The sequence below is a fragment of the Cololabis saira genome, chromosome 23 (genome assembly GCF_033807715.1).
Source record: "Cololabis saira isolate AMF1-May2022 chromosome 23, fColSai1.1, whole genome shotgun sequence".
Lineage (NCBI taxonomy): Eukaryota > Metazoa > Chordata > Actinopteri > Beloniformes > Belonidae > Cololabis > Cololabis saira.
This window is the reverse complement of record NC_084609.1, coordinates 15467594-15494132: the sequence shown is the minus strand read 5'-3', so window position 1 is coordinate 15494132 and position 26539 is coordinate 15467594. Positions and strand designations below refer to the sequence as shown.

At 39.6% G+C, this 26539-nt stretch overlaps 1 protein-coding gene across 5 annotated transcripts in view; it reads left to right on the top strand.

Annotated features, from left to right (window-relative positions):
• abcc9 (ATP-binding cassette, sub-family C (CFTR/MRP), member 9) overlaps positions 1 to 26350 on the top strand; it is a 70943-nt gene extending 44593 nt beyond the window's left edge. For 3 of the 5 annotated variants that reach the window (XM_061714981.1, XM_061714983.1, XM_061714982.1), the window contains 19 exons: positions 1424 to 1561; positions 1665 to 1790; positions 1978 to 2077; positions 2638 to 2711; positions 3323 to 3520; positions 3713 to 3867; positions 5532 to 5601; positions 5740 to 5897; positions 6231 to 6323; positions 7394 to 7496; positions 7736 to 7843; positions 8208 to 8328; positions 10213 to 10343; positions 11721 to 11799; positions 15754 to 15862; positions 18833 to 18936; positions 19062 to 19195; positions 19893 to 19955; positions 21031 to 26350. In XM_061714981.1, coding sequence (XP_061570965.1) covers positions 1424 to 1561; positions 1665 to 1790; positions 1978 to 2077; positions 2638 to 2711; positions 3323 to 3520; positions 3713 to 3867; positions 5532 to 5601; positions 5740 to 5897; positions 6231 to 6323; positions 7394 to 7496; positions 7736 to 7843; positions 8208 to 8328; positions 10213 to 10343; positions 11721 to 11799; positions 15754 to 15862; positions 18833 to 18936; positions 19062 to 19195; positions 19893 to 19955; positions 21031 to 21168 — 2202 coding nt within the window. In that variant the 3' untranslated portion in view covers positions 21169 to 26350. Of the gene's footprint in view, positions 1 to 1423; positions 1562 to 1664; positions 1791 to 1977; positions 2078 to 2637; positions 2712 to 3322; positions 3521 to 3712; positions 3868 to 5531; positions 5602 to 5739; positions 5898 to 6230; positions 6324 to 7393; positions 7497 to 7735; positions 7844 to 8207; positions 8329 to 10212; positions 10344 to 11720; positions 11800 to 15753; positions 15863 to 18832; positions 18937 to 19061; positions 19196 to 19892; positions 19956 to 20334; positions 20638 to 21030 lie in introns of all 5 variants that reach the window. The other 2 variants (XR_009770874.1, XR_009770873.1) reach the window with 1 other exon arrangement.
• The last annotated feature ends 189 nt before the right edge of the window (positions 26351 to 26539 follow it).

The following is a 26539-nucleotide window of genomic DNA, read 5'->3' as shown; positions in this document are numbered from 1 at the left end:
ATCCTGCCTTTCATCCCTGGCTGGCCACAGGACCTCGTCCACGTCGCAGGAGATGTTCTCCCTGGCCAAGCAGCAGGGGAAGAATCTCCTACAATGCTGCATGAAGCCTTGACAGGCCTCAGCAGTGACATCGCCACATGCGTCCTCCATGGCCTGCAGTTGTGGGATCCGTGTCTGAGGATTTCTCTCGTATACTTTCCATCTCCAGGCAGAGAAAAACTCCTCAATTGGGTTGAGGAAGGGAGAGTATGGAGGGAGATATAGGACATCAACTTCTGGATGGACCCTGAACCATCACGGACCAGAGCAGCCCGGTGGAAACTGACATTGTCCCAGATAACAACGAACCTGACCACCTCTGTGTCCTCCATCTGGTCTGGCTGGACAATGATGTTGTAGAGCTGGTCCAGGAATGCTAGAAGAAGTGCAGTGTTGTAGGGGCCAAGGGTGGCATGGTGATGGAGGACGCTGTGGTGATTGATGGCAGCACACATTGTTATGTTCCCTCCACGTTGGCCAGGGACCTCTGTGATGGCACGCTGGCCGATGATATTCCTCCCTCAGCGCCTTCTTTTTACAAGGTTGAACCCTGCTTCATCAATGAATATGAATTCAATGGCAAATTGCTGATTGCATATTGCACAACAGCCTTTGGAGTTTAGAAATGTGATTGACTGTGTGTTCTGTGTGAACAGCAAGAGAGGGAATTCAGGAAGAGTGTGCAGGATATTGGGAATTGTGTGTAGTGTTGTGAGAAATGTGTGGTATGGAATGGGAATTTGAGTCTAGAGCAGTAAATGTGCTTGGAGTTCAGCAGGATTGGTTCAGCCACCTGAAACATGAGTTTCAGGTTGTGCACATTGTGTCTGATGTTCCAATAAATGTGTTTAAACAATTGTGAAAAACTGTAATTCAGAAAGAAATCCAGCAGGTTCTTGGAAAAACTGCTGCCCCTCTTTCATGTTTCAGAAAAACTAACACATGTAGAGAAGTTTCTCCCCTCGACCTGAAGCTCGATGTGCCCTGAAGCTCATCTTCCTCTCAACTACATTCACAACCACGGCAAAGCTAAAACTTGAGAGCTGATTTTCTTGTGCTGTCAATGATGGCAGAATCAGTGTAACATTGGCCATTTGCGAATCTGTTGTAAATTGCACCGCCATGTGACTGAGACATCTGTGACAGGAGGACTAAGTTCAAAATTACTATCCACTTCTGTCAGTCCCCCTACATTTTCACCATGTTACTGCAGGAAATCCCAATAGGACTAGTTTTATACCAAAATGGAGTTTGATCCAGGGGCACTCGGGTCCTCAGATCAATCTCAGGCTGAGAAAGCCAGACTTTTATCTGACAGGATGAGGTTCTGTCAGCGTAAATACGCTGCCTCATTTGTATTTATACTTTTTGTACAATCTCCCAGGACGATCCCTTCTCAGCGCTGGACATTCACCTCAGTGATCACCTGATGCAGGAGGGAATCCTTAAGTTCCTGCAGGATGATAAACGAACCGTGGTCCTCGTCACCCACAAATTACAGTATCTCATACACGCAGACTGGGTAAGGCTTTTAATCTGAAAACCCAGTTGACGTTGATGTTGTGCAGAACCTCTGCAGTGGGTTCTATCATAGTGATCCAAATATTTTTTAATTTTTTGCCCAGATCATAGCGATGAAAGATGGATCTGTGCTCAGAGAGGGAACCCTGAAGGACATTCAAACTCATGATATCGAGCTTTACGATCACTGGAAAACTCTGATGAACAGACAGGACCAGGGGCTGGAGAAGGTAACCTGATGAGGTTTCAAACCAAGATACAATCAACAAAATTTCTTCCACATCTGGAGATTGTAGAGTCACTTCTGTGACAGAACCCGTACATTAACATAACTATTCTTCAGTTTATTTGAAATCGGTGACTCATCTGCTGAATAACACAGACAGTAAAAACTTTATTTTATCTGTTACATGGTAGGACATACAACAGGACAGTCTAACGTTGCTTGAAAGGAAGACGCTGAGGAGAGCCTTCTACTCCAGAGAGGCGAAGAACCAAATAGATGATGAGGATGAAGGTAACACACTCCGTCTCCATGCTTGTTTGGAAATGTCTGCTCCACTCTTTCCAATCTTCTACTTCTAATTTTAGCCAATGTGTTTTTTACATAATTTTCCCTTTAAGGCCACATATTACACCATTTATAAATGGAATGTTTTGGAGGTTAAAAGAGTAACTATTACCCAACTGTAGCAATGTATTTTAAGTAGAATTGAATGATAAATTATGAAACTTAAAACACAGTAATTCCATAATGTTATATTGTTGCAATACCAAGTATTGAGGAAACATTAGAGATAAAATATTTAAATATATGAAAATGAATAGAGAAACAGTTTGAAAGTTTGATTGTAGCAGAGAGTCATTTTTGTTGCTCGCAGCAACAACATAATGGATAAAAACACAGACAGAAGATTAATAACCGGGGTTTAAATATGCTCCTCCACAATAAGAGCATCTGTTGTTAAACTCTGCAATCCCTCCTCCTTTACGCTGACTGTTTTATCCATTAAAGAAATTAATAAGTGATATTGTTTTCCTTAAATGACCCTGTTGAAAATATTATTTTACTGACAGAGGAAGAAGAGGAGGAAGAAGAGGATGACAATTTCTCCACAACCACCAACAGACGGTCAAAGATTCCCTGGAAGGTGACGTATTCATCACCTCACATTTGCTGTGGATTAAAAAAAAAAACGTTATTAATCCTGGAAGGGGAATTAGTTAATGATCAGAACTGTTTCTAACAGAAAGCAGCTACTTCCCATGAATCTTTCAATAAACCGGGTGTTAACAGCACAGTCTTTTATAAAGGAAATCACCAGCCTACAAAGTTGTTTGAGTTCACCGTTGGTTTGTTGATTTTTGTGTCTTTTCAGGGGACTAGTGTCCCTAAAAGCAAGACCATAACAACTACTACTGCATTTCATCTTTTTCCTTGTTATAGAACTGGTGCCATGATGGTTACACTCCACCTTTACTGTGTACTAATTCATGTATAATAATAAATTCTTCGAGTCCCGATGTTGACATCTTCATCCTGTAAATAACTAACTTCTTCTCCTCATTATTCCTTGTCGAACGTCTGGTTATGATGTAATAGTTAGGGCATGGTTGGCTTTTTCTTGAATTTAAAACACAGGTGCGCCACTGTGTCCGAGAACCATTATTTCGCTTAAAATGTTTGAAACTGTTTTATAGCCTGTTTTAACATGCAAATGTCTGAATTTGAGTTCAATAACAGTGGCTTTTGTCCCGTCAGGTGTGCTGGTGTTACCTGTCGTCTGGAGGCTTCTTGATGGTCTTCCTGATGATTTCCTCCAAACTCCTTAAACACTCTGTCATTGTTGCTATTGATTACTGGTTGGCCGTCTGGACGTCCTCCAAAACCAATCAGAGCACAGGAGCAGGACCAGACGCGACTAACGGAACTAGCAACGTCACGATGCGTACCGCTGGGGTAGGATGTTTCTCAAACAGCTGTACAGTGTGTGCATTATTTGCATTTAAAGTACAGTGAAAATCCTTGAATCCCTGCACTAAAATATTACAATCATGTAATTATGATGACAGCCAAGTGTCTGATGCAGATGGCACTTTAGGTGTGTTGAAGCGTTGCAGCTGGTATTCATTCCCTGTGTGGTACTCGCAGGACGACTCTCACTATCTGCCCGTGTTCATCACTCTGTGTGCGGCTGGGATCACTTTATGCCTCATCACCTCTCTCACCGTGGAGTTTCTGGGACTTTCTGCAGCCACCAATCTGCACCACAACCTGCTGAACAAGATCATCCACGCTCCCATTAGGTACATTTATACACCAACATGCATGATTGTGCAAACGGTTTGAGAGATTTCAGATATTTAGTGACCGGTGCTGGCCTGTGTACAAAAAATTTATTTTCCTCATTAGTCCCTACGAAAATAATATAAGTACTTTATTTTATTGTTTTATTTTTGTTTATTACGTCACGTACAATGGTAGTTACCTTCTTTCTAGTCAAAAGTCAGACTTTTATACATCTGTGGAAGCACAGCTGAAGGATTAGTATACCTGTTTATTTAAATAACTTGCACTAATGATTGTTAGAACAGCTCTTTGCAGTTACAGTTATTCATTTCATTTTTTTCATTTAATTATTTATTCAAACAGGTTAAAACAAAAACAAAAAAAAATAATCAGAATACATACTGAAAAAAACAAAAAAAAAAACATAAGCAAAACAAAGCAAATTAAAGAGACAAATCTATATGTAGATAAATATTTCCTGTCTGAAAGGGTGTAGGATGAAGTTTCAAAAAACTTTTCTAGTCCTACCCCTTCTAATGTTCTGTTTTTACAATTTCTTCATTTCACAAAACTTCTAAAAGAAAAGCATAAAAGCATGTATCTCATATTCTTATGAGATACAAGGCTTGAAATGACAGATAATTTTGTCAGGTGGGGATAAAACTTTAAAAGTAACCAGCGCTATGTGAAGAATCAGTAGGAAACTACAATTTTAAAACTTTCACAAACTTTGATCCATTAAGAAGAGTCACTTTGTTAGAAGGTCTATGAGATGAATGGACCCGTTGGAGCTCTGCAGCACCATCATTAGTTTGTTTCCCTGTGGTGCGTTTGCACTCCACAGCAGTCGTCTTCCCCATCAACCCAACAATCTGCCATCCTGAGAAATCTTTTATGGTTAACAGTCTGCGTATCAGCATCTGCAGAGACAGAGCCCTGGAAAAAGTATTGGTCTCGGTACATGATTTCCATTTGACACTGTCATTTCTGCCATTTCTCCCCTTGGAGCTTCTTTTTCATCCCTCTGAACGGTTTATTCATCTAGTTCATAAGTCTGTTTATGGAGGAAGAGGCCTGTTGATGCCTGTTCACCACCAGGTTTGCCCTTAAAATCCTGCTTCCTCTCCATTTTTCCACCTTCAGGAGGGCTAAATTATGTTTCATCATCATTATTATCTCCATAAAGCCTAATAAATGAGGATTCATTAGATTAGAGCCCAAATCCCTTGTTAAAGCATCCGAGTTTGGACTTGAACTTGAATCATTTTGCAAAGATCTAGAAGTATCTCAGGGTTTCACAACACCACAACTAGGTTCCTTTTGGGGATTTGTCCCTGTGATGCTTCTGGAGACCAGACATAGAAGAATTGATGAGAAATATAAATCAGTTATTTCCTTTTTTTACTTTGAAGTGCAGTCATTTACCTACACCAGTATACAGTACCAACAGCTTATTAGGGCTCCCTGTGTCCCGCATTCATGTTTGGGGATAGAAGTGGTACATTTGTTCATCATTAATGCCATTCATGTGAATATGTCTCACTATTGTCCACACAGGGATCTAACCGCTTCAAACATTACATCACCCTCTCCCCGTCAGTCATTTATTTTTCAGGAAGGTAGGAGAGATCAGATATTCTCTCTGGACTTTAATTAGTCCTTTTTATTATGACGTCTTCAGGTTCTTTGATGTCACTCCTTTGGGGCAGATACTTAACAGATTCTCGGCCGATACCAACATCATTGACCAGGTAAATACAAAAATGCAGGATATTTTGATTGAGATGCCATCGCAACACATTATCCAAATAATTCTTCTCTACTTGAGATTATTTTTTCGTCTTTTGAAAAAAAAATTGAAATCACTCAATCGTTTCCTTTTCTCCTAGCACATTCCTCCAACGCTGGAGTCTCTGACGAGATCCACGCTGCTCTGTTTGTCAGCCATCGGGGTCATAGCGTCCATCACTCCTGCTTTTCTGATCGCCTTGATTCCCCTGGCGGTGGCCTTCTACTTCATTCAGAAGTATTTCCGGGTCGCCTCCAAGTGAGTCCACGGCTTATTTGTTGAACCTTATTTATTATCTTTGCATTCGACTGGAACGGGGAGTTTATTTACATCCAGTTTTTCAGGAAACAGGAAATATAAACGTTCAGAGTAAAGAGGAGATTAAAACTAGGTGAGAACTGCAGGAACTGAGTTGTCAGATTATTAGCAATACCCAGAGAAGCACAGCTCTCCTGCAGAAAATCCATATGTAAGTAAAAATATCAGGCAAACGTGGAAGTGGGATGGAGGTAGGGAGGCAGTTATCTGGGAAATGTGTAATTAATGTGTTTTCTTTATTATGTTGATAAGAATTGTGTTTGACCTTCTCAGGGACCTCCAGGATCTCGATGACTCCACTCAACTTCCTCTGCTCTGCCACTTCTCTGAGACGGCAGAAGGTCTCACGACGATAAGAGCGTTCAGGTACAAACAAGCTAACCCGGCTTTACCGTCTCAGGTTATCCACTAAACCCCAAAAGCGTTGAGAAAATGTTGAGAAGATCTATTTACTGCCTTAACAGAAGCTACACTTTTTTCTGCAACAGTGAAGCAGCTTGTCAGCATCTGTAACAAAGCAAAAATCCCACTGAGATTATTCTCAGCCTTTTCACAGACGCTCATTATGAAGCTGAGGAGAAACACCTCAAATACGGTTAATAGAGTCTGTAAGCAGTAAATTCCTTATTCAAGCTTTGTCTGTTGCCCCCACATGTGGACCCAAACATTTATAATAAGATACATATAGCCAAAACCCAATAATGAATTGGTCTCTGTGTTCCTGCTTCCTGGTGGTGACTTATTTTTCCTCAAACGCACAGATGATTGAGAGGCAAACTAAAGCAGCGTCAGCGTCACAATTACAGAGGCCGTTACGGAGCGAGTGCTCGTAGCAGTGCAGTGACCGGGGCATCGCTTCCAGCTCGTGTTCCAGCTGTAGTTGTATTGGTACAATTAGCAGAAGTCTGTGCTTGTATTTCTGTCTTCACCCCGTTTCCCATCGTTGCTGTAATCCGACAAAAAACAGCTCTCACGCTTTTTTCTCCTCTCTTCCCTGAGGACTTCCCTTCTCTTCCTTACACACAAGCACAAATATACAAATGTTGAGACACACACACACAAGCACACACACACAAACAGAAACGTTGAATAAGATGTGGGACAAATTCTTGGCAGTCAGGGGTTGGTTCCCCTTATCATGACTGTCCAAACTGTCTGGTTTCACTGGCAGAAAAACCCTTAAAATGCATCTGGATACCATCAGCAATCTTATTTTCTTACTTTTTTCATTTATTTTTCCATTTAATCTTTGTTTTGCACTTATCGACAGTTAGCTTATTGTATCTGAAAGCAGGTTTTAGGTTGACCAGTTTAGTTTTGAGCCAGTGAACGAGGACGAGTGTTTGGGAAGATCCACCACCAATCAAGCTGAGGAACCAATCTATCTAATAATTTATGTTTTCAGTGTCTTATGTGCCACTAAATATGTTTTTCAGACATGAAGCACGATTTAAACAGCGCATGTTGGAGCTGACGGACACTAACAACACAGCCTACCTGTTTCTGTCTGCTGCTAACCGTTGGCTGGAGGTCCGAACGGTGAGAGGCAGCTTTGAGATTGATTTCCTTGATGGCTAGACGAGGTTAGAACAGCTATTAGCTCTGAATGTGCCATGAGTCAAATGATAGTTTCAAAGACTGTTATTTTACTGTGACTTAGATGAAGATCAAATCACATTTTACTGCAACTCAATACAGAAAAAAAGCGGGTTTCAAGAGGTTCACATACATTTTCTTGCACTGCATGACTTACTAAGGCAACCTTACTTCTTGTGCAGGACTACCTTGGAGCGGTGATTGTGCTGACTGCAGCCGTCGCATCAATATGGAGTTTACGCTACGACACTGGAGGTCTGGTGGGCCTCGGCCTCACGTACGCTCTCACTGTGAGTTTCCACTTGAGTCTGTGCTCCGTTGGGATGTTCTACACCCATGTGTGTGCATCGATTAACCACGATATTACAACTCGATATTAAAGTTGTGCTGCTGTCCCTGTGGTGCTCTGATGCGTAGAAGCACGGACACGGGCCTCCAGGAGATCCTGTGGGTCCCGTAGGTTGTGAGCTGGGGTCTCTACGGAGGACTATTGTCATTATCAAGTCATTCTGAGCTGTTTTCTGCTGTTTTCTTATCATGTTTATCCATGTTTTAAAAAAAATCAACGACAGTCACATTTGAGATACCTCCTATCTGATAGATTTATAACTGTGCAGCCACTTAGACACTTGTTTTTGGTTTTCCTTTATGCAGGTTACCAACTACCTGAACTGGGTTGTGAGGAACTTGGCAGACCTGGAGGTCCAGATGGCAGCGGTGAAAAAGGTCAACAGCTTCCTCGGCACAGAGTCCGAAAACTACGAGGGCTCCATGGGTAACGTTTTATCAGTCTAATAATCATACGCCAATTCAATTCAGTTAAATCTTATTTATATAGCGTCTATTACAACACATGTTGTCTCTAGGATATTTCCAGAGACCCAGAAGTGACCCCCGAGCAATTATTACATAAACATAACATAAACAGTGGCAGGTAAAAAAGTCCCCTAGTGGGAGAAAAGCCTTAAACCAAACAGTGGCAAAGACAAATTCCTCTTTAGGAGGGAAGAAACCTGGACCAGGACCTGGATCATAAAGCAGCTGGGCACCGCAGGAATAAGGGAGATCAGGGAGATCTCAGAAAGTTGTTTTATGAACAACAACATGATTAATGTGCAGCTGACCATGATGACAAAAAACAAGCATTAAAGATGTACTAAAAATCTGCACTATAACAGCATATGGATGGATTAAGAGTCTCTGTTCACACAATTAAGCGTCATAGTTCTGTGCTCACCAGATCTGTGTTTGTGGGTTTGTTTGACAAAGAAGTGGAACAGAACGACTTGATGTAATTATCAACAAAACCTTGGTGGTAACTGTATAGTACTTCTTTGTTTATGTGTGTGTGAAGGGGCTCACACACATGTCTGTGTTTCAGATTTATGGGATGTGCCGTTGCCATGGCGAAATACAAATGCTGCTGGAATTTCTTCCTGGCGGAGAAAATGACCGAACATGGAGACTTTTCTTGATATAGCTGATATTCAATCTGTGTAGATGACAGCTATCGAAACCAATTCTTAATCAAATCTAACCAAACCCACATTTGTTACAGCCAGGCGGCGTTTTATCAGGACAGAGGAGTGCAGTAATGTTAATACTGCACTCCTCGGTCGACCCGAGACAGACGAATGGATAGAAAGAACATGAAGGAATGAAAATATTCTCCTAAAACAATGAAAATATAGCAAAAGATAGCTTTTCCATCATTTTTATTGTTGGCTTCTCATCTAAATTGTACGCTACAATAAATAACCCAATCTAATTCTTTCTCTCTGACATCATGGAAGCTTCCAGCAAACTGATAAAAGTAGAAAATCCTTCAAAGCCCGGGAGGACCAATCTAAAAGGATGCTTGCTGTCAGTGGAAAAAAGGCTCTTTGTTCTTTCTTTAGGTCAAAATGTCAACCGTGTCAACAGTGCTGGCAGAGCTAGTAGCAGTCTGGTCAGCCTCAGTTTGCACACATTAATTCATGCTTATTAGCAAATAAAGCAATCCAAGCTGGCATTTTAAGTTTTAGTTCCAGCAATCTTTTTGTTACAATGGCATGTAATTTAAGTCACTTTTATGTGCAATATTTTCCTTTGAGCGGTTTGTTTTCTCTTCAATTATTACTTTGTTGTCACTTAAATGTTCTCTTCCTTGATGTCCTTTGTAGCTTTGTGTGTTAACCTGATTTTACAGCCATCATTGAGCATCGCTTTCAATCAATGACACACTGCCGTAGTGCAATATTCAGTTCTTAAGAGAAACCTGGGGGGGAAATATGTAAATACTTCTTGTGGTTTGCCCATTTATTTGCCCATATTGGAAATTGGAGCCTACATGAGTTCCCTAAAAATAATAAAATCTTCTTTTAAATGAAATTGAAACTCATATTTAAAAAGACTTCTTGTCTTTTTGACCAAACTGGCTCTGTTTTTGACCAGTTCTGTTGGGTATATTTTCAGAAAGTTAACCTCTGATAAAGCCCTGTGAGTGTAGGCAATCGTTTTTCATGTATTGTCTCTGCCTTACCCAGCCTGCCCATGAGCTTCACCTGTAGACATTATAGTCATTTCACTTTTTTTCATTTATTTTGGTCATATCACCAGCCCTACTTGAGAGTAAGTCAGGGTTCAAATCAGAGAGAAATAAATTGTTTCTTACTTTCAGACACCACTCAAGTCCCTGAGAACTGGCCCCAGAACGGTGAGATAAAGATCCAGGACCTGTGTGTGCGCTACGATCCGATGCTCAAGCCAGTGCTCAAACACGTCAACGCGTACATCGACCCCGGCCAGAAGGTGATTAACACGATGCCGTCAGCAGAGCTGACCGAGGGTGGAAAGGACGCTTATGTGCTTGAATGGGTGGAAACACAGAATAATGAATATGCTTTGAACTCATAATGTAATATTAGTACAACATCTCCCACGTAGCTGAGATAAATGTCACGTAAAGGAGAATGAATCCATGAAAACTGAGTGGATGTGCCATCAGTCCAGCTGCATCACATCCATGCAACTGCTCCCTGGGGGTTTGTTGAACCATGGCCAAATGACTGTTATGTAACGTGTAAGGCCAAAGATGTGGATTTGCTGCTTTTGCTGGAGCAGTTGCTCTACACAGTAGCTGGTAATTCACACACTGCTGGAAGGAGCAAGGGGACTCTTATTGGACTGCAATAAAAGAGAAGGGATGTGTGAAAGTGTAGTGGAGGGAAAGGCTCCCGAGACCCAGCAGGACAGGAAAAAAAAACAGCCTCTTACATTTTATCTTAATAACTCTCAGTGTTTTATATGTATGTTATGGCGTTCTGTGTCAAGCTAAAGGGTTGACGCTAAACAGTGTTTTGCTTCTGACCGAGCCTAGGATTAAAGGAAGCCAACTAAAAAGATGTATGCTTTAGAAAAAACGACCCTATGATTTTTTTATTTATTTTTTTAAAAGATTTTATGGCTCTAGTGGCCTTTATTTGAAGTGTAGACAGAGAAAATGCAGACGACATGCAGCACAGGGCCGCAGGCCGGGACTCGAACCTGCGACCGCTGCATGAGGACTGTTTCCTCAGTACATGGGCTTAATGGTACAAGTCTCATACTGAGAACAATAAAACATGTAAAATATGAGGCGCAGTTGTCCTAAAGTACCTGGATCAGGTCGCACTGATCCACTGCGCCATCCTCCAATAGACCGATGCCTGTTTTTCTTTCCAGGAAGAAGTAAATTGCTTTGTGTTTTCAGAATTACTCTCCACCAGCTATCATGACAAAAGCTCCTAACGTTTCCTGCATCCAGTTATACTCAACATTTAACTCTGTCCATAAAAATATCTGAAGAGCAATGTGTCTTTGAAAAAGCTAGATGTTCTGTGTTTTGTAACCCCAAAGCCTCAGAAGCATCCAGAACCTCATTTAAACCTGCGTTATCACAGCAGTACGTTTCTTAAAAAGAAATAAACAAGTACAGTCTAGATCGTTTCAGCCTATTAGGATTACTGTGGATTTGTTTTTAACGTGGACTTTTTCTCTGAATTCGCAGCTACGCGTCTGAAACTGTGAGCTAGCACGTTGTTGCCACCCACATGCAGCATGCAGCTGCCGCTCGTTACCACCACAGTGTCTTTTGTCTCACGGTGGTGTCAAGCAGGTCACTGACGATCTCCGTTTGTCCTCTGTTAGGTGGGAATCTGCGGTCGCACGGGCAGTGGGAAGTCCTCTCTGTCGTTGGCATTTTTCAACATGGTGGACATTTTTGAAGGTGGGTCTGTGTCCTGTCACACAGAAGGAGACCACTCTGTTCTTTCCACTTCTTTCATCTTTGTTTCATGTTTGGTTTCTAGTCATCTTTATTTATCTTGCTGGTTCATAAAGGGAACGCTTCTTTAGATAATCTCCTGACTGTTTGGAAGGTTTGTTGAAGATTGTTGCTTTAAGTAGCCCTTGATCCTCAGATTACAACTGGTCAACTGTTTTGTTTTTTTCTTTTTCCTTTCGGGCATTTCCTCTAATCAGTTTGGATAATGAAGAAAATTTCTAATTCATTTCTTAATAATCAATCAAGACAGTTGCCAATTTTCCCAGGAGTGAACATCCCATTAAGCCAGACCATTTCATGTCAGACACTAACTGAACGTGTTCATATCAGATAGTTTCAAGAAGACTAAATTAGCATGGTGCATTTGAACGGGTTGATAGAATAAAAGCCTCTTTCGTTATAAAAGAACATGGAAGCATGGCTGAAATTAGCAAAGGTGGATCTGAAGACTTCTGGGAAAATGGATTGGATGAGACCAAAGTTAAACTGTTTGGCATTAAGGCCCAGAACCGTGTCAGACATACACCAAATGCTGCATTGAATCAGAAACACCTTGCTGTCAAACACAGCAGTGGAGGGGTCATAATTTGGGGCTGTGTTTCAACTCTGGGTCTCCTTTCAGTCACTATGGCAACCACAAAGTCTTCTGTATACCAACATGTACAGAAGACACCAATGTGACGCCATCCGTCCAACAGCTGAGGCTTGATTGTTTTTTGTAATTATTTTTCCAAAGTAAAACAATCAATATGCGATTAGAAGAGGGCACTAAATCTTCCAGGTATATTGCAGGTACATAGCCATTACATCACATGCAGCATTGAGGTGATTTTTCCCTCCTTGTTCCACCGCGGCAGGCTACATCACACCCACATATTTGGCAGTGTTTGTCTTGTCGTCATTCAATTTAAAGTGCCACCACGCAGCCGAGGTCCCTGGCCTGTGGTCATCTTTTCAACAGAGAGAGTGAAATGAAGCAGGACCGCCAGTGACGTTCATGCCTGCCAGTGAGTGAGAGAGCCGTTTGTTTACTGCTGGGCAGCGATTGTGTCCTGTGTGAGAGCATCAGTCTTCGGAAGTTAGACACATGGTCAATATATTTTTATAATGACAAATCTTGTGCAAAAACTTAATTCAGAGATTATATACTGTCAAGTTTGTTTTGGGTTTCTTCCTACTAGGGATGGGCAGTATTGGACTAAAAAATTTATCACGATAATTTCTGGCACTTATCCCGATAACGATAGAAATGACGATAGAGAAAATACCAATTGAACTCCACCTTTTTAACTTTGGAGCCCCTTAAACACTGCTCTAAAAGAATACTAAATGCTACTAAACTACACCAATTAAATTGAATTAATAAAAACCAATTAAATTAGTACACCTGTACTGCAAAACTGTAATGACTCAAATGAAACAAGTTTGAAATGTAAGAACAGATTCAACATTTATTCAAACTGTATCGGCTTAAACAGTGGGATAACAGTGCAAACAGCAAAAGTACCATTGTCCTTCAAGTTTTATTAGCTTATAAAATCACAAAGTAGAAAAAAAGATACAACCTAATAAATAAAGAAACAGAACAAATAAATAAAAGCCACCCTTTGCACTCACTGTTTTTTTTCAGACTCTGCATATAATAGATGATGTTTGCTCCTCGTCACTCTTTTTAAATCCAAACCAGTTCCAGATAACAAAAAAAACGAGCTCCTCGCTGTCAGATCCGCTTTCCGCCATGTTTGTTAAGGCTGATTTATGGTTCTGCGTTAAATCGATGCAGAGCCTACGCTGTAGGTTACGCCATAGGTTACGCTGTAGGCTCTGCGTCGATTTAACGCAGAACCATAAATAAGGCTTCACACAAAAACGTCATCAACGAGAATTTGTCGTTTTTACTGCGAGATGACAAATTCTTACAGTAGGGAATTTTTTTGACGGTATATCGTGAACGGTAAAATATCGCCCATTCCTACTTCCTACACAAAGCTACAGTCCAGTACTCATGGAGATCCTGCATTTTATGTCATGAAAGGTTGTGGTATTAAAAGTATTAAAGGTTGTTTAGTGGTTGAAACAAAAATAGACCTCATAGTGGTTTTTGTATAAACTACAGCACTCCTTAAGAGAAGTATATAATGTACTTGATCTTTGAAATATGCTCTGTGTCATCTCATCCAGCTTCCCTTTGTGGTGTGTGTTTACATTGGAGAAAATGTCTCACTTTGCCTTTTTTAAACATTCCCGCAGGTCCCTTTGCGTGAGAAATTGAAGGTCCTTTGTTCTTCATGTGTGTCATTTACTTTCTTAGAGGAGCTGAAGTGGATTCTTGTGTCAGAAGATTAGAATAAGGACATAATGAACGACATGACCCATTTTCCTGTATTCATTTCCACGCCCTCAGCTGTATTTCTTCAACAAGGCGGTGCTAAAGTCTTAAAGCTGTCTTTTTTTAAATTTATTGCACTCTGAAAGCAAGTAGTAATTGTCTCATTCTGTTTTTACTCTAACGGCTGATGGATGCTCCCGGACTGATTGTTCAGACTCAGATGAGAGCACGCAGTCACATTTTCCACACTCAAAGGCAGACGCACTGTCAATTCATGCGGTTGTAAATTAAAACCATTGTGTCAGCAACATTTCCTTATAAAGCAATGAAATAAAATTGGTGCAGCAGCTTCTCTGACTCAAGTGCACTACGTACTGTTGATTTCACGAGCCCTTAAATTATACTCTAACTTTTGGAAGAAGTCCAAAATGCTTCTTCGTGTGGAAGTACAAGCGGTTTTAAAGACCTTACAAATTGACACAAAATTCTACTTAAAATCATAGTGAGACAGTAAGACACTTAATTATGTGCCTCATAAAAGCTCTTGGTAAACACCAGTTATTCTCTGCAGTTTTGAAATGTTCATCCTCAATAGATGCTTCTCTTTGTACAAATTAATTTGCACCAGGTGTGTTAAAGCAGGGAAACACCTAAAACATGCAGGGCAGCGACTTCAAGGACCAAAATTGTACAATCTTGGCTTAAGTGATGATGTGGATAAGATCCCTACTGACAAATCTAAGTAATTTTAGCTCTGTATGTCTATAAAAAGTGTATAAAAAAGGAGTTTGTACATTAATCTCCATCTAGTCACTCCCACCTTATCATAAATACTGTATCACAGTATATACGGCTGATCACAGTAAATACTGTCAACACATGTGTGAGGAGTAGGGTTCATGGCCTCCCCTTTAACAATTGCCACAAATATCTAAGTACTGGTCCTGTCCTGTGGGAGCAGAGGCCATGAACTCTGAAAAACAAATTAAAACAAAGCAGAAGCCAGAAATAACTTTATTCAGCAAAAGATATCTACAACTCAAATCAGGATGTATATAGTAGAAGAAGAAAATCTGCCACAAACACAAACAAACAGCTTTATTGCAGTCATTCACACATAAATGAGTCGATGATGCAGGTTTAGGAGGCGGTCCCTGAATGCATCCCAGATGTCCCAGACAGTCTTCAGATGCATTTTAACTGATCGGATCTTAATCCGTCATTGAATGTGTTGACAGCTTGTGTTCGCGTTGGCCTTTAGTTACTAGATTTTCAAGTAGATATTTTAATTCAAGGTCTGAACGAGGTTGGAGGCATGTCTTGAACAAGGTGCAGAATCTACAGAATAGTCTTCACTTTCAACAGCAGAAAACTAAATATAGAAAGAGTGCGAGTACCACTGGGGTTGTGTCTGATACCACTGTAGTTGCAGCCAATGTTTACTGAAGTAATGCAAAAACAGTCTCTGGATTAAATCTTTTGGACTTGTGTTGGTTTAACTGGGTCATGCTAACATCTCTCATGTGGAGCGCTGCGCTAACACTCGGGTTGTGATGTTCACTCTGCAGGGAAGATCATCATTGACGGGATTGACATCTGTAAACTTCCTCTGCAAACGCTCAGGTCTCGGCTCTCCATCATCCTTCAGGATCCGGTGTTGTTTAGTGGGTCAATAAGGTACACAAACACAGACACACAAACCTTCTGCATGTACATCCTAAACCATTATTTTCACTATAAATTCCTGTTGAAGGTTTTATCGAGTGTTTTTTTTTTTTATGTTACATATAACACTCGCTCAAGAGTTGTAAATTATTTTCATTGAATCAAAGACAATGAATTCCCAGAGGTTAAATTATACTGGTGTAGAATAAACTAAAAACAAAATAACAAATGAAGATGACCTCATATGGTGCATGGGCTAAAAATGCAGGTGAACTCTGTGAGAAACATGGCTGGAAACACAGCCAACAGAAGGACATCCAGAGGCAGTAATTGTTGTACTGAGAAAGTTTTCTTTTATTTTAATTACTCCGGATATGTGAGGATATGGTCAATACACACCACAAATACAGAGCTTGACAAGTTACACCAAATCTTCAGTTCTGTGGTGTCACTGTTTGATTTATCACGCTCATCTGGAAAATCTAGTATTGAATCACCAAAGTCAAAAAAGGTAATTAATGCAACAGTGAAAAACTGATATCTTTATAAGGGTTTGAATATAGTTTTATAAATTGATATATATCTGAAGAAAAGCCTTAACTGAAGCAGTATCTAAATAGTTACACAAGAGAAAAGTCCTGTTAACTCAAGTGTTGGGAGTGATTTTTCCTGAAAGATGTTTGTCACATAACGACACAGTCCCAGCTGTGGGATGAGTGGCTGAAGACACAGTGGGAACTCTGGTTTGGAGCTAATCTGACTTTTGTCACGGACGTCACATACCGAGGAGGTCAACGGAGAGATGAAGGACCCCGTGTCTTCTCCCTCTTTCACACACACTCACAACCTCCGTGTTTGTGTTACCAGATAATAACACTGACTCTGTGTTTGTTATAAAAGACAAAGAGCATGTGCTGTTTGTTTGGACAGATATGCCGTTTGAGATAATCGTGTGTTTCCAGTGACGCTTGTTTATGTGAACGTGAGCCGTAGGTGAATGGTCGGCAGTGACTGCTTCACACTGTTTTCTTAGATGTTGGTTTTTGTTCTGACACAGTTTGACACAGTTTGACTCATTTTGACGCTGTTTAATGCTTGATTGTTGGATTTAACCTTGAAAATGATCAAGAAATTGATGAATTGATGGTTGTATTGAATCTTACACAGAAACAAAAGCAATGCAAGCACCCTTCTGACACCTTTATTTTTTATTGCAAAGTTAGTAGGTAGATGATCTGCAAAAAATTTTTTTATATTCTTTGTATCTTCAAACATTGTCTTCTAACCTTCAAGGCTGCAGCCAGAGAATATGAAGCCAAACAGTTCCTTATTTTACTCCTAATAAAGAGATCTAAAAATATGACATGGCATTCATCTTAGTAAAGATATTTATATTTAGTCAGAGAATTTGCCCAAAAAGCACTTGTTCAGTTGCAGCTTACATGAAAAGACCTCTGAGAGTCTTAGGGTCACTGAAGATATATTGTTGGTCATATTTATGGTTTATATAAATTTATCGGTGACAATTTGAATAGTTAAAATATGGCTGTAAGCCCATGAATTCACAGAGCAGGAATGTGTATCAGGAACTGCGTTTCTGAAAAAGTACGTCTATTAATCCTAGAATGACATTTACAACGAGAAAAGCTGAACTGGGTTGCAGAAAATATCAAAACTGTAAATGAACATGACAGAGTTCAGCCTTATTTTAACATTTTAATTATGAGCCTGAAAGGCTTCAAAGAGACCAGGGAAGAACAAAGATAATGGGAAATCATGTTTATCAGAGACTAATTTGTGCTGTGAGGAAATCTTCTGGTGAGTTACCGATGTTGGCTAATGGTTGCTGAAGTCGTTTTCTCAATACTATATTTCATCATACAGATTGTAACAAAAACAAAGTAGTTGTTTGTTTGCATGGCATTTCAGATGAGATGCGATATGTGCCGCAGTCGCCACTGGAGTCGGGGTGCACCCCAGGAAAGAAGGGCGCATCCATGTAGGACATCGTTATCATTACATGGTCGCCAGGCAACCAAAAAGCTGTGGAGGAAGCGGTTAGCAGATATTAACCTATTCAGACTGGACATATGGATGAGGAGATGAGGTGCAGCAAATATTGAAAGTTTGTGGACTGACGATATCCTGGAACACGGACAGGAGTTAGAGGTTAGGCTCCTGCAGGAGCTGCAGCGCTGCACTGAGCAGCTTCAGGGGAACCTGGGTGGTTTTACTGACTGCTGGAGGGACAATCACCAAAATTGTACACAATTTAGAGCTGCTGGGGCAACTGATCATTTGAGAAGAACATGTTTCTACTGCTTCCTAAACACAACTGTTCAGCCGAAGTTGATAAGAGGTCTGACTCCACGCCAGAGCTTTCCTCTTATTGCCTTGTGATATCCAACGGATAATCATAATACCTGGGCTTGAGAACATATTTTGGTGCCCCACTAGATTACCGAATCACAAGCTTTAACCAGACACAACCCTGTGCCTTTATTTAAGGCTCCCTACAGTAAGTAATAAATCTAGCATTTAGTGAGTGTTTCAGACTTGCAGGGCTCTGTGATTTCACACACTCATATCAGAATAAAATAATCTTTTCCAACATGCTGCATTTGATACTCTTTACATTTATTGCACCAGCTGCTATGAACAGAAGTGTAAGAACATGATTGAAAGGAGTGCTTCTGGACTACACATGGGCATAATTACACTACTATAGTACATTTAGACTCTCTGTGGTTAGAAAAAAACATATTCATGATGTTATACCTACTAAGGTTGCTTTCACAACTAAAATATATCAACAAATATCTATTTTCCAAGTTATCAGATAAAAATAATCATGTATGATAGATAACTTTATAGTTAAGGTGACTACAGCCTACAATCTGTGTGGTCAAGTGTACGCTACTGTGCGACTCCTCCTATTGATGCACTTTACACACATCAGCTGATCTGTCGTTTGTGTTGCAGGTTTAATCTGGATCCGGAGAGGAAGTGCACTGATGATCGCCTGTGGGAGGCGCTAGAGATCGCTCAGCTGAAGAACATGGTGAAAGCTCTGCCCGGAGGACTCGGTACTCTAATTAATGACATCTCCTTAAGATGAAATGTGTTTTGTTGCCGCAGAAGTCAGTTTTAAAGTGATTTAGCATTTAGCGTAAAAGGTCCCGTCTGTGACCCTTTATGTGTTGATGTTTAGACGCGGCGGTGACGGAGGGGGGAGAGAACTTCAGCGTTGGGCAGAGGCAGCTCTTCTGTTTGGCCAGAGCCTTTGTCAGAAAGAGCAGCATCCTCATCATGGACGAAGCCACAGCATCTATAGACATGGCCACGGTGGGTCTTTGTGTGTCATTTGACGTAGTACAAAGTTATCAATGGGACTTAAGGCAAATACCAACTAGGTGTTTTTCTCAAAGGAAAAAAAAAGTGATGACCAGATACTCTCGAAGACTTTCTGCCAGTTCCACCTCAGAGCAAGTTCAGATGTTCAAATGAATTAATTTGTTCTATAGAGTGTCTTTTTCTGCTCCAGTGTCAACTGCGAGACAGACTGCTGGTTATTTTCAATGTAATCCTGTTTCAGCTTTGACTTCATCACATTTATCAGTATTATCACCAGCAGAACTCTGTGGCCAGCTCCCACAAGTGGCTTTTTCTCTCTTTGTTGTTACTGCGCCGCATCACAGAGCTCTGGATAAATAGACACAGCAGAGACAAGTGTCTCTTTATTATTATTTAATTTCTTAGTTTCAAGGTTTAAATTAAAAAGAAATTCCTGCACAGTTCAAGGTAATTAAATTATCACCACAAAAATGTACATTATAAAGGCAGGTAAGGGTTTGTATTCAGTGCAAGGTGCAATAACTTAAAAAATAACTATATCATTCAAAATATATTAAATAATAAAAAAAGATATTGCTGTCAATGTGCAAGAAATAAATGTAATGTATGATTATTTTTTTTAATGTTTTTATCAAATCTGTTGATGTGCAACATCCCATAGCTCAATCTTCTGTGTGCCTCCCTGCAGGAAAACATCCTCCAGAAGGTTGTGATGACGGCGTTTGCAGACAGAACGGTTGTTACGATCGCGGTAAGTCTCTCTGGCTGCCCTCGCGTGACTTTGGTTTTTGTAAATAGACACAAAAGTTCTCATTTGAGGATTGGCGCTGATAGCTCCAGGTATGTCTCTCATTAAATATTATCCTTCTGCAGACTTTTCCATCTTTTCCCAGTGCAAACTAATACGTTTTTCCTGCAGAATATAACACATTTAGTTCCTCACATGCATTTGATACAAGTCAGTCCTCGTTGTCACTTCTTTTACTTATTAGCTTCCCTTTTTCTGCCTTTTTTCTGTCCGTGGTTGTTTCTTCCCTCTCCTCTCTGTCTTCCTCCCTCCGTCTCTGCTGTTAACCCTCTCCTTTATCTACTCTCCCATCCTCCTCTGCATCCCTCCATCCCTCCACCAGCACCGTGTGTCGTCTATCTTGGACGCTGAGCAGGTGCTGGTCTTCTCCTCGGGAATCTTGGTGGAAAGTGACTCAGGTCCCAACCTGCTAGCGCAGCAGGAGAGCCTCTTCAGTGTGCTAGTGAGGACTCACAAGTAGACCCGGATCAGCTCTCACCGCTTTGGCTCTGCCCCAATCTCTTTCGGTCCTCCGTCAGTTCTTCCGACTTTTTCTGCTTTTTTTTTCCCCTTCTATTCCCGTCTATCGGACGGGAAGTCAGAGTCAGAGCTGGAGTCAGAGTCTGGGTCTGCTGGAGCCTTTCTGGTTGGTACCAAATAAACTACTGCATGCTCTCATAAGCAGCTCATATACGTTAAACCCAGTACAGCTTCTGTCTGCAATTAAGCAAATGTGCTTGTATCCTAAGTTAAAGTATAGGGAACTAAAAGGATGTAACTATTAGACTCTGGTCAAAGATAATTCATTATTTTAGCTGTTTCAGATTAAGAATTATTAAATTTTATTTACCCTTCAACAAACACTTTGTATCTCTAAATTTGGTGCAGTTTTAGTCCAGATCAGCTGGTCTCAGGAGCTCAGAGATCCGGTGTCAGTTTCACCAGCTCCGACGATGTTTTGTGCAGTGGTTCATCGTGCAACGTTGAAATTATGGCACGTCTGCAGAGTGTAATTGTGTTTGTGTCGTTGTGTCTGCAGCACCGTGTCCACACCATCCTGACAGCCGATCTGGTCATTGTGATGAAGCGAGGAAACATCCTGGAGTACGACAAACCTGAGACTCTTTTGGAGCAGGAGGATGGGATGTTTGCTTCATTCGTCAAAGCCGATATGTAGACTCACAACAGCTGGCTGACTGTTCTGTTCGGTGATGAACTCTCGTTTTTTTTGGTAAACTTTGAATCATTTCTTAGTGAAGAGGACAAACACAAAAACTACACCGAAAAAGATGATGAGGGTGTTTCTGAACAGTTGTTTGTCTTATGCCATCAGTGTCATCATATGACACCCGTACACACCGTTTATAATCAAACATGCGATCCACATCGACAGGACTCAAGCAAAAGCAAATACACAAAAAATTCTTAAGTCGCATTTATACTGCTTATAAGCAAAAAAGTGCAGAACTCAGATTCACAGCAAAAATAATACAAATATTTCTCAAAAGGAGCATCACTGTGTCTGAAATCCACCTTCAACTCAATGCTTTATTTATATAAACATTGTGGGATTTGAAATGCAGTCATGTCTGATATTAGTGACATCCAGTTTGAACTGACTCTTTTGAAATCACGACAAAATGTCATGTCTGGAGCTCAGTGTTTTTAAAAAGCACATTGAGGATCAGGTTCTGCTGCGAATCACTTGGGACGAGTTTCAGACTACGTCCAAAGCCTGGCTACTTCGGGAAACGCTCAGACATTTAATTAAAACTTTTATACATTTGGATGTATAAAAGTTGATACCAGTTACTTTTATACATAAATAAAAATTTAAATCATTCATTCATTCATTCATTTTGAGCTTCTGGAAAAGTTAAATGTTCCAGCTTGCTCTGAGTTATTTGTAAACTTTCAGAATAAAAGTCTGAACTTGGGTAAAATTTCTTTTTTTCCCTTTCCTGCCTCAGCTTTTCCCCGCTTAGATCAGGAGCTGCTTTCTGTGAAGATACAACCTTCTGTTATTACATTTAACTATGCCCTATTCATTGCTGTCCTTTTGATTTTCTTGGCATATTAGTTTTAATCTCAAAAACACATATCATCTAATGTATTGCGGCTGGAAGAAAGGACATTAGCCATATTTGATAGATTCTTATTGTCAGTAAATCCCATGATGGACCAAAAATCGCTTTCTACATAACTTTGGCAACACACAAACAATATAACCAGTATTGAGTCAACATGCCGCCCACATGTGGACTTAATCCGAAAATTAAAATAATATCATGTGAATTAATTTGATCTTATTGATTTAAAGTCTGAAAAAGTTTGTACAGCCAAGATTGTAATTAGAAGAGTCATCTGGTCCTTGCCAGGACTTAATTTAAGTAAATACAGCCTCAGATGGACAACAATACTTGATGTGTTAAAACCATATCATTACTTTTTTAATAAGAAATAAGCTGAAGTGCAGAAGCAGTGTGTGAAAATCAAACAATATCCCCTGATTCAGTAGTTTTCAGAACCGTCCTCAGCGTTCAGATTTCAATCAGTTCAGTGCAGACTGCCAACTGTTTTGCACGTGTCAATAATCTTTCTCACTGTAGAAGGCTAAACTCAGAAATTCAGTTTCATAAAGGTGCTCACAGCTGCTGCTGATCAATTGATCGAGTATATTTGATTGGCAGCAAGTATTTTCACACTTCCTCTGCAGCTTGGCTTACTTTTTGTTTTATATAAATATCGTTTCTGGTATGTTACAGGTGTACTTTCTTTTTCCCATAACTGTATAGTATTAGAGATGCTTTTTGAAGTTTGATCGATTTATGTATCACTGACTGAAGTCCTTCCATGGGATTTGTGACAATAAGAGAAATGTCGTCTTTTGCAATCATTTTGAAAATGATTGTATCCCAGTTTACCTTCATGGGGCTGGGAAAACTGAAGAAATTAAGGTTTTGGTTTTTTCAGGCTCAGGAGAGCTTATACGTTTTTTTTATACTGACAGGAGTCTTTAAATATGTAAAAACATTTGTTTACCTTTTTAAATAATATACCACCTGTATCGGTTTATACTCGCTAACACAAATATTATGCAACAATAAGGAAGGAAAATAGTTTTACATGTTGGCTTTTCTTTATTGTTTTTGTACAGACCTTTGTGCAGGTTTCTTTCACTGTGAAATATTTCAAATCTTATTATCGGTGTGTTATGCACTTCAGTCCTGCTGCGGAGGTAAAACTGATAGAAGAGACGTGAGGCTGACATGACGTCAGGAGTTCTGAGTGGATTTATTGACATTTTTGATGCCTCCAATTTTATTTTATTTTATTTTTTAATATGAATTGGTGACCGTCCTACCAATAATTACCACCAAAAAATCTCTTCTTACTATCGGTCGTGTCATAAATCAACAGGAAAAAAATTATTTAGATGAACATTTTTGACGATCCAATCAAACTCATGACGGTAGAATGATTAAAAGATATTTGGAGCAACAAACTTTGATGTAAATAAGGCAGAAATAAACCTGAAATGAATGCAGAACACTTAAAAATGTGCAATGACTCTTTATCAGCAGCCCCACAGCTTCCTCTCCAACTTTTGTGTGTGTTTTTCATGACCTACTGCACCGTTTAAAGGATCCCTTGGGGACAAATAAAGTTTTCTAACTTGAATTGAATTGAACTTCAGCACAGTAGTAATATCTAAAAATGTCTCAATAATGGCCTGGAGTAGAAATGGTTTCATAATTTTTATCAATCTTCATCCATCCTACCAAAAACTACTTTTTCCCTCGTTTTTTCTTAAAAATCCTATTAGGGACTTCCAGACACATTGGCACAAAAGTGAATCTGGAGTAGAAAGAACGCTGCTAAAATTTTAACATTTAAAACTAACAAGGCAATATTATAGATGGGCTTAGTGGTTAGCACTGTCACAGCTTAATTAAAGTATGTTGTGTGCTTTATGTTTGTTGTAATTGGCCTCTTGCTTTTGTGCAATATTTTGTCATGACCATGTAGATTCATTAAATTAGTTCTGATTTTTAAATCTGAGCCCGTCATATCAGTCTATATTTATATAAATGTTCAAAATCAACTAAAATAATCTCTCATATTCATCATTCTGTGCCATATGTGTTGCATCAAACCTAGCTAATAAGCTGCAACATAACAGTTTATTTTTCTATCTCTCAGCCTGTCATAATTGTATTGCCATATTTGATTTCATTTTACTGCTGTGGGCTTCTGAGTCAAAAGAGAAAGAAATTAAAAGCAGTAATTATTCCTCAAATGACAAATTTTTTATCCCTTTATTCATGTTTCATTTCATTTATTTATCATAGAACTTTTTTTGTGGCTAATTTGGCAAACCAAATTGTACTTGCAGTATATTTCTTAATCCTTAAATTCATTGATTCACCATGTAATCTGATTTAATCTTACCTAGTAGAACCATAAATAAATGACAAATTAAATGTACTAAAAATCTTCAGACAAACATGGTGAATAGATCTGTTCCTGTTGAATAACCTGCATTCTGACTTTTTAAAATACGTGAATAATCTTGTCAAACAGGTTTGTTTCTGGCCTTTTTTCCCACCTTCCCTCTGCTCTATCAGTTGTATTTCTACACCAACATTAGTACAAACACTGTCGGGTGTCGCGGCTCAACCTACAGTCGCTGAACCTGCTGTCTGTCTGCATTCATGCTTTGCTGAATTTATTATTATCGTCAGGGACAACAGACACCAAACACAAGCTCCCGGTATCTAGAGATGTTTTAAACTTACAGCGATTGTCTTATTGTTTGTTTATCTATTCTATTTCTGTTTCTCAAGCCAGTGAGGAGGAATTCAAAAAAATTCATAAGTTCAGACTCATTATTGTCAATATTAAAGGAAGGGTAGGTGATTCTTTAAAATTGCTTACCCTGCCTTTAAAAGTGAATCAAACTGCAACATCTGAAGTGAACGATTAGTATTTGAGCAATATTTTTTTTACTATTTTCAAATAATGTGTTTCTAACATGTGTCATGGACGTATGGACTTCTAGTCCATGAAGGATCGCAGTTGGGAAAAACAGAGAAAATAAAGTCAACGTCACCAAAAGTTTACTTTCATATCCGCTCTGTCTGATGGAAATTTTGTGCAATGATGTCATAAGTCATGCTCTTTTTTTTTCCGATAAGGAAAATACATTGCACCGTATATATTTGAGGAGACCTGTATTCTATATAATATTTCATAATTGTTCTCTTTCACTCTGTTAACTGTAATGTCATTTTTTTCATGTGACAATGTATGAATGATGAATATTTATACGGTTTGTGTGTATATACATGTATACAGACTGTCTGAAGAAGCATTTTTCTCCAGAATCCCTCGTTGCATCTCTCTGGGAGTGGTGCTGTTGTCCCTTTTTATATTGTTTTTTACTGACTACACTGACGTACCTATTGAGATTTTAAAGGACTGTACTGTTCACTGATTGCCAAGCAGATTATGTCAGATATTATTTTACTCTCAGATGTTTCATCTCAAGAACTCATCCCTTCAGTTTTCCATTGTTCCTGTCTCCACACCTACACAGCGGTTTGTTGTGTTTTATTGGACAACTGTTGTCCAGTCGTTTGTTTCAACCTCTTCATCTTCCTCAAGTTATCCTCTTGGTTTTTTTTTTTAGTTGATGACGGTACACGCTCCCTGTTCTTTGATCCACATCCAGATGACTTTTTTGTGTTGGCTACTAGTACTTTTCAGCTACAGGTTGTGTTTAATTTGATTTGTGTGTATGTGTGTGAAATGTAGGAACCTTGTGTATTGTGGTTTCACAAACTCGAACCTTCTCACTGCTGACAGCTTTTTTTTACATCAGAGGTCGTCTTCAGAGCAGCGTCACTGCCTCAGTACACCGGGAGAGCAGATTCATTTATTTTGCTCTGTTAAAGTACATAAATGCAGATCATTGTAATTTAGGGAGTGTTTCAGTGGTGACGAAGTGTGTTTCCACGCTTCACAGTTTTCTCAGACTTTCTATTCACAAACTGTCTACTTGGATGTTTTGAACGAACTCAAACCTGAGTGTAACAGAGCGGGTGTCATGCCTACATCCTCGGATCTGTGCAAAAAACTTTTTAATTCACATCTGACTGTAAATCAAAGCATTTTAAATTGTTTTCACAGGTACAGGTCTGTTTTGTATGAATTTTTCTACTCTGCGATTATGTACATGCCGTAAGCTGCCTGAATAACTGACAGTTTTAAACACATCTGTAGTAAATGTGTGCCTATTATTTTTTCTTTTTTTTTTTTTTACACTTTTAATCGTATTAAAACCGTTTTGAGAGACATGAGACTTCTTGTCTTTAAACCTGGAGCACAAAACCTACAACATGCTGGCTGACATGGAACAAGTTGTAAATGTCGCCCCCTAGTGGCCACAGTTTAAATTACAAGAAATAATAAATGAACTGGTGAATATAAAAACACATTATTTAAGTGTTGTAAGAGTATCCTTCATGAATAAAAAAGCCTATACT